The sequence below is a fragment of the Rhinolophus hipposideros genome (assembly GCF_964194185.1).
Source record: "Rhinolophus hipposideros genome assembly, chromosome: 17".
Taxonomy (NCBI): domain Eukaryota; kingdom Metazoa; phylum Chordata; class Mammalia; order Chiroptera; family Rhinolophidae; genus Rhinolophus; species Rhinolophus hipposideros.
In genome coordinates this window covers 45,970,264-45,978,535 of record NC_138063.1, presented here as the reverse complement: position 1 = coordinate 45,978,535, position 8,272 = coordinate 45,970,264, and the positions used below count along the sequence as shown (strand labels likewise).

At 35.4% G+C, this 8,272-nt stretch overlaps 1 protein-coding gene across 16 annotated transcripts in view; it reads left to right on the top strand.

The window, feature by feature from the left end:
* The window catches only part of DLGAP1 (DLG associated protein 1), a gene marked incomplete at its 5' end in the record, with an annotated part of 855,165 nt that overhangs the window by 799,825 nt on the left and 47,068 nt on the right, over positions 1-8,272 (top strand). For 14 of the 16 annotated variants that reach the window (XM_081077977.1, XM_081077976.1, XM_081077968.1 and 11 more), the window contains 2 exons: positions 333-706; positions 5,651-5,742. In XM_081077977.1, the coding sequence (XP_080934103.1) occupies positions 333-706; positions 5,651-5,742 (466 nt within the window). The remainder of the gene's footprint in view (positions 1-332; positions 707-5,650; positions 5,743-8,272) is intronic. The other 2 variants (XM_081077978.1, XM_081077975.1) reach the window with 1 other exon arrangement.

Here is an 8,272-nt window from a genome sequence, read left to right as displayed (position 1 = left end):
ATATTATCTCTCAGGGTGCTCCGTTGCCTGGGAAGATTTCTACAGATGGCTAATCATGTCTATTTTATGTTGATTCATATTAATTTCCATTTCAGAGACTTACATCTCAGAGGTTGGTGTTTTCCAGTCTTTTCCCTTAATTTTGTGGGGATATCACCTCACAGAGGCCCCTAAGGGCCTAAGCAGTCCACTTAGTCTGTCAATGGACTTGTGTTCGTGTTAAATGTTTTAGTATGTTTCATGTGCTCTAATTTCCAACGGATGTCAGTTAGAATATCAGAAATTAAAACTCATGCAGAAATCACAGTGTCTTTGTTTTCACTGTCTTCCAGTGTCATCTTGCATTACAACATATAAGAAGACACCACCTCCAGTCCCACCCAGAACTACCACGAAACCTTTCATTTCTATCACAGCCCAGAGTAGCACAGAGTCTGCCCAGGATGCCTACATGGATGGACAGGGCCAGCGAGGAGATATTATTAGCCAGTCTGGACTGAGCAACTCCACGGAGAGCCTGGACAGTATGAAGGCTCTGACAGCCGCCATCGAAGCTGCAAATGCCCAGATCCACGGCCCTGCAAGTCAACACATGGGCAACAACCCTGCCACCGTGACCACCACAACCACCATAGCCACTATCACTACAGAGGACAGGAAGAAGGATCACTTTAAGAAAAATCGATGCCTATCTATCGGGATACAGGTAACAGCCTCTCTTTCTGTCCTTTGAATGGGAACCCCAAACTAAGAAATGTAACGTGATTTTTCCCCCAGAAGATTTGCTGTCTTGCCATTTTGGATGATACAGCTAGGTCTAGGACTAAGTTTTCAATTATTGGCTCTGGGCTCCCTACATTGTTAAATATGATGAAAAATTATGAAGGCATTTTGTCTATCGATATTGTTAGCAGCTATTATTTTTGTTCTCAAAGTTGAATGTGTGACTCAAAGTGTAGCATGATTGAACAGTCAAACACAAAGTGCCCTCAATTCCTAATGCACATTTTGATTCTCAACAAAAGAGTGTGCATGCAAGAATAACCTGGGTTATTGGGTTGTGTTACAGTATGTTTAACACTCTTGAGTAACCATATGAGAACAAAAATGTGAATCACTCCTCATAGATGTGGGAGGGAGGGAGGGAGAGCAAGACCAAAGAGCCTGATGGTGTGGAAAGCAGTAACTCACAGCATTGCATCATGAGGATAGAATGCACAGCAGTTTCAGCATAATTGTTGGTTATTTAATCATGCATCTCATAAAAATGGTAGATAATTCAGAAGTCTTCTCAGTTCAGTTCACTGTTTTCTCCTCCTCAAAGATAAGATCAAACTGATTCTTGTTTTTCACATCTGTTCAGCTTGGCTTACCTTGCTAGAAATTCCCCTCTGTCAATGGAGAAGAATCATTCTTTTCCCTCATTTTTGTTGTGCAGTATCATTCTGCAGGTGCCCTTTGAATAATAATTTCCTGACGTGGGGTCCAATAAATCTATCCACACTGAACCAACACTAAGGCATATCTAAAAGCCAGGCATGGGGTACATTTTCACAACAATGATGTATTTTTAGTCAATTCAGCAGAGTCCACTTTTAATGGGTAATAAAACTTTCTCTGGTAGTAATGAGTCAAATGCTTTTTATAACTTGCAGGTTACCATAACACAAGTTGTCAGGTTTCCTAAAAGAAATTGTAGCCCTGGTACTTGGGACTAGATGACACAGCGGGAGGCATGGGCCCAGAGCCAGCGTCCACCCCCCTATCCTCCACTTCTCCCTAGAAGCTAATTCCACTTCCACAGACCAAAGGATTTGGAGTAGTGGGGAAGAGCAGAGGTCAGTTGGTCCTCTGTGTTGTCCTAGGCAAAATACTTAATCTTCCTAAGCCTGTTTCCTCCTCTGTCCCTCATAGGATTGTTTTGAGGATTGAGTTTACTAACTCCAGCTTCCTATGGGGATACAGAGTTTCTATTTGGGATGATGAAAAACTTCTGGAGATGGATGATGGTGATAGCAACACAACAATGTGAATGTACTTAATGCCACTGAACTGTACATTTTTAAACAGTTAAAATGGAAACTTTTGTTGTAGCACAATAAAAAAAATCTATCTTAAAATACGAAGAAAAAACCTCAAAATGTAAGTTAATAAATGGTAAATAATTGTGTGTGAAGCATCACATTTTGTCAACTTCATTAACTGTTCAATCTAATATTCATAAAAATTTCCTTATATTGGAAAATAATTTATAGATTTACATAGTGGTTAAGAGCATGGTCTGTGAAGCCAAATTGCCTTTGTTGAAATTCTGGCTCTTCCATTTACTCTGTGACCTCCAGCAAGTTATTCAACCTCTCGGAGCTTCAGTTTCCTCATCCTCTGTAATATCATATATAAAATGTGAATAATGATACCACTACCCTCATAGACTGTTGAAAAGATTAAATGAGCAAAACACTTAGAACAGTGCTTGGCACATTTTAAGAACTAGATATGTACTAAAATATCTATTTTATTTTTCCAAAGGAAGAGCAAAATTGCTTTTATTTGCAGATAATATGCATGTTCATAGAGAAAATTTAATGAAAACCACTGAAAAACTATTAGAATTCAGTAAACTAAAAGAATACAACATAAATACATAGAAATCAATAACTTTTTAATATATTATAAATAAACAGAAAATATAGTGGAGCAAAGAGAGCCCATTAACAACAGCAACAAAAACTACGAAACAACAGGACTAAGCTTCGCAAAAAATATATAGTACCTATCTAAAAACAAGTTTATATAGAAGAAGTTAATACCGTGTTTCCCCAAAAATAAGACCTAGCCAATCAGCTCTAATGAGTCTTTTGAAGCAAAAATTAATATAAGACCCAGTGTTAGATTAGATTAGATGATTAGATGAGATGAGATGAGATGAGATTAGATTGGTTTTATATGAGACCCGGTGTTTATTATATTATATTAATTATATTATATTATATTATATTATATTATATTAATTATATTATATTATATCCAGTCTTACATTATATTACATATGACCCAGTCTTACATTGTAGTAAAATAAGGCCAAGTCTTATATTAATTTTTGCTATTTTTGCTCCAAAAGACGCATTAGAGCTGATTGTCTGGCTAGGTCTCATTTTCAGGGAAACACAGAAAATAACCTAGAGACTTTTGGAGTTTTTTTAAATTAGATTTAAAAAAAAAAAAGAATTACAGGAGGAGACTTGCCATAGAAAATATCAAGGTTTCTTATGAAATTATATTAAGAGAAGCAATAAGACCAGTAGATCAATAAACCAAAAACAAGCCTATATACATGAGGGAAGGTGTGACAATTAAGTTCTCGAACTCATCCTAGAAAAAGTGTTACATACCTCATTGCTGAATATCACTATGGTTACCTTCGAAGTACTCCCCTTGGGAAGCTATGTACCGACACCAGCGCCTAGTCTACCCTTCAAAGCAATTTTGGAACTCTTTTTCTGGAATGCCCATCAGAGCTGTTGTCATATTACACTTGATGTCCTAAATGTCATCAAAATGTCTTCCTTTCAATATTTCCTTTATCTTTGGGTAAAGAAAGAAGTCATTGGGGGCCAGATCCCATGCGTAGGGAGGGTGGTCCAATACAGTTATTTGTTTACTAGCTAAAAACTCCCTCACAGACAGTGCCATGTGTGCTCTTGCATTGTCGTGATGCAAGAGCCATGAATTGTTGGTAAAAAGTTCAGGTTGTCTAACTTTTTCATGCAGCCTTTCAGCACTCAAATAGTAAACTTGGTTAACTGTCCAATTGGTACAAATTCGTAAAATCCCTCTGATGTCAAAAAAAATTAGCAACATTGTTGCAATAAGTTCGCGAACTTAATTGTCAGACCTAGTGTATGGGAATGGTACAAGATTAAGCTGGCATCCCAAATGAAAAAAAATAATCAGTTAATAAAAGGAGCCAGATTTATTGGTAATCCATGTGGGTAAAAAAAATATTAATGCTCTATTTTATATCTTACACAAAAACATTTCAGCGTAGTAGATTTAAGAATTAAACAGTTAAAAAAGATAGATAAAAATAAATACAAGAGAACTTTAAAAAATATACTCGGGGTAAAGAAATCCTTTGTAAACCATAAAAGCTAGATTTGACTACACAGTAATTTAAGATTCTCTACAATGAAGGACAAAAATTTAAAAGACAAATGATAAACTGGGTGAAAATATTTACTGTACATGTAACCAAGAAAGGATTATTAATAAGTCATAAGATATAAAGAGATCCCATAAATTAGAAAATAAAACACAATTTAAGTAAAAACACAAAAAACTAGCAAAGGATATGAATAAGCAATTTACAGATAGAAGTACAGGAGGCCAATAAATATTTTTCACCCATGATATTAGCAAAAATTTTAAAGTTTGCCAATATTTAGCATCGGTGAGGGTGCAGGGGCATGGGCACTCCCACACACACCGATCATGGCAGGATGATGCTTTGAAGAACAATTTGGCGATATCTCTTACAGCTGAACACCCTCAGTACCTTCCATCTAGCATTTCTACTTCTGAGAATTTTTCCCAATCAACATTTGCATAATTGTTCTAAAGATACATGAAGTATTGATTGTAATACTACATATAGTAGCAATAAAGAGAAAATTACCCTAATGCCTATGTTGCTTATATAGTCATTTAAAAAAATATTTAGGTAACCAAAATAAGAATTGAGTTAGAGCTATATTTACTAGCAGGGTAAAATGTAGAAAAGATAGTGATGTTAATGAATAAGGCAAATTGCAGAAAAATATATATAATATAGTCTTATCTGTATGAAATTAGTACTAATAACCATTTTTATATGTAATATATTACATATATATTAAAAGACAGTCAAATATGCATCAAAGGATTGACAGTGAGTCTTGGGGCACTTTACCTTTCTACATTATATATTCCTATATTTTAATTTTATATAACATATTGAATTGCTTTTAATTTAGAAAAATAATTTATTTAATACATGGGAAGAACAGGGGAATAATCCTATTTGCTCTGAATAGTCATAAAATTTATTTCCTATTTTGTTTAGGCCTAATTTATCACATAGACTCTCAGTTAATATGCACATACTTTCTATATGAGCTGTAATGTATATATAACTATTTAGAAACTATGGAGTAATGTTCACAGCCGATTCCTTAGTTTAAGGGGGAAAAAATGAAGATACACTGTGATTTAACTTAAGGTAAATACCTAAATCTTCCAATATCAATAATTCAAACTACAATAAATTAATTTTCTTACTTCTTTTGTATTTTATTATCTGCAAATTCAAACCTTCCAAGAACATATTTCCATGTAGTGCTCCCTGCTAATATAGTGCTCACAGGTAACTACATACTCACAGATCTATGGAGGACTCATGGACACTTTTTAACCAAATCTACATTTTACTAAGATCAGCAGCGTCAAAGTGCATGTATAGGGATGGGTCTCTGCAAATACACAAATATTGAAGAAAAAGGTCACAAATTACAAAATATCCCAGTAGTAGTACAGGTGTTTCTAATGACACGTGATATTTGTTTTTTAAGTGAAATGACTAAAATGGAGTCCCTCTATTCCATTATGTCTTTAGGTGGATGATGCTGAAGAAGCTGAAAAAACAGGGGAAAATAAAGCACCCAGTAAGTTCCAGTCCGTAGGAGTGCAAGTAGAAGAGGAGAAGTGGTAAGTCCCATGCATTCGTCCTCTTTCGTCTTGATGTTGACAAGTATGGTGCAAGTATTTTTCCCCATGATAAACCAACAAGATTCAAAGATATTTTCCTTTAACTTTTGGGAACATTTACTGGGTAAGCTTGAAACAACATTAGCTGATTCCCTCCTCTATTTAATAATAGAGACCACCCCATTTAAGTTTTATCTAGAATAAATAATAGAATAAGCATATCACATTTACATACACATAAACACTGGGTGTAGTATTGTTGTGTTGCAAACTGTTCCTCTTCAAAAAACCTTCCTATTTTGTACTCTAGACTTTTTAAGAGAAGAGGACTTACCTTGTTATTTGTTTTTCTAGCACTTAATGGTGTCTGGTGTTTAATATGCACTCAATGAATGATGAAAAATGAATGAATGAATGAATGAATGAATGAATGAATAGAAGGAAAAGGAGAAGTTTTCCTATCATTATCCTGAATCACCAGTTCCTTTAGATTGTTCTTTACATTAAGCTTACTCTAGAGTCATAGTATCTAGAAGTGGGGAATTTAGAGGTCCCAAAGATCACAGAATCCAGGAACTGGAAGGGATTTCTGAGATCAGCACATTTATTTTATAAATGACTACTTGATTAAGAGAAGTATGTGAGTTTCTCAATCAAACTGTGAGGTCCATGATATGTGGAACTATGTTTTATTGATACTACTACCCCCAGTGTCCAGTACTGTGCTTTGTACATACTAAGTATATAGTAAATGTTAGTGAATGAAGTAAAAACTACAGTTATAGTAGGAGAAAGAGCTCTGTATTACATACCAGGACATCATCTCAACTCAGCCACTAACTTTCTGTGTGTTAATTAGGAGGAATCAGCTGGATATCATCCATCCATCCATCCATCCATCCATCCATCCATCCATCCAATAAATATTTATGGAATGTCTCCTATCTGCAAGTTTACCTGTAATGTAAACTGAAAATCTGAAAAGAAGCCAACCATCAGTTCTTGAAAGGGGCCTATTTAGAGCCTCCTAGTGTTGACACTGCACACACACCATTATACATATACATATACATATACATATACATATACATATACATATACATATACATATACATACATACATACATATATATTTATTTATTTAATTATACAAAGCTGAAAACCAGAAAATTAGTACAATCCTCCTGGAAACTATGACAAAAGTTAACAAGAGTTATACATCTATCCATACCCATTGACCCAGTAATCACATTTATGGGGCTATCCTGAATGAAATCACTGAATGGAAGGGCAACAATGTGGAACATTATTTATTATTGTAAAAGAAAAGTATTAATTATCAAATGTCAAACAATAAAGGAATGCTTTTGTAAATTATAGCACATCCATCACCAAGCTAGGGTATTATACAACTATTAAATGTAATTTGTAAAGAAGATATGGAAACATGAAGAAATTCCTGTGATACGATGTTAAGCAAAAAAGTTGAACACATAATAACCGTGTGTTATTCATGAAGATGGACAAAGACTGAAATGTAATCTGTAAAAATCGTAGGTTTAGGAGTATTGTTTTTTTTTTTCTTTTACTCTAAAATGTTTACTTACTGTATTTACTTCAAGATTTAATAATCGTTATTTTCAAGCCAAACTTTCTGGCACATGTCCTTTTAATTGTTTTAGAAAATTTTTTGAAAATGTAAACTTAGGAGACATGAAAGATCTCATGATAAGAAAACATTCCTTCTTTCCCCACCAGATTGACTTGGTTGTTTTATTCAGTGGTGTAGTGGTTAAGAGCACAGACTCTTGAACCAGAGCACCTAGATTCAAATCCTGGCTCTGCCCCAGTAACTGGGGGGCCTTGATCCAATTGCTAAATTTCTTTGTGCCTTGGTGTCCTTATATATAAAAAGGAGATAATAGGCAATTTCTGGTCCAGCATTTAAAAAGCTTAGACGTCACCACTCTGTCCCTAACAAGAAGTAAAAAAGCGAAACAGACTGGAAAAATCAATAGCTTTTCTTAAATCAGTCAGAGAAGTGAGGTCACAGGGCAAACCACTGGCCCCCAAATTGGGAGACAGATACAGAGAATCACAGCTTACTGAAGTAGGAACCCACAGCAGAACCCTCTGTGGGAACCGGTACCAGGGCAGGAAAACCTAAACTATAATTGACAAATTTCTGGAGTCTCAGTGTGGACAAGTCTTAGAATCAAAAACTTCCAGGGTACCTGGTTCTAGGGGTGGGCTCCACACTTTTGTGAGCTTTACCTCTAGGCTCTCTACCAGTTCCTCACAGTGAATATCAGAGAAAAATACCCTTGTGTTTCCAGGAGAAAGAGGAGAAAAGGAACCATTTAAAAACATACCAGAGCATTTTGTTCTCAACAGGTCCGCCTTCAGGAGAAACTGTTTAACCAGGGCCTAACCTGCTAGGGTCTTATCCTACCTGGGGGAAAAGAAAAACCCAATCCCAGCCCCTTCTAGACATTCTGAACATGAAGAGAGGAGAAACTGGGAAGCACTG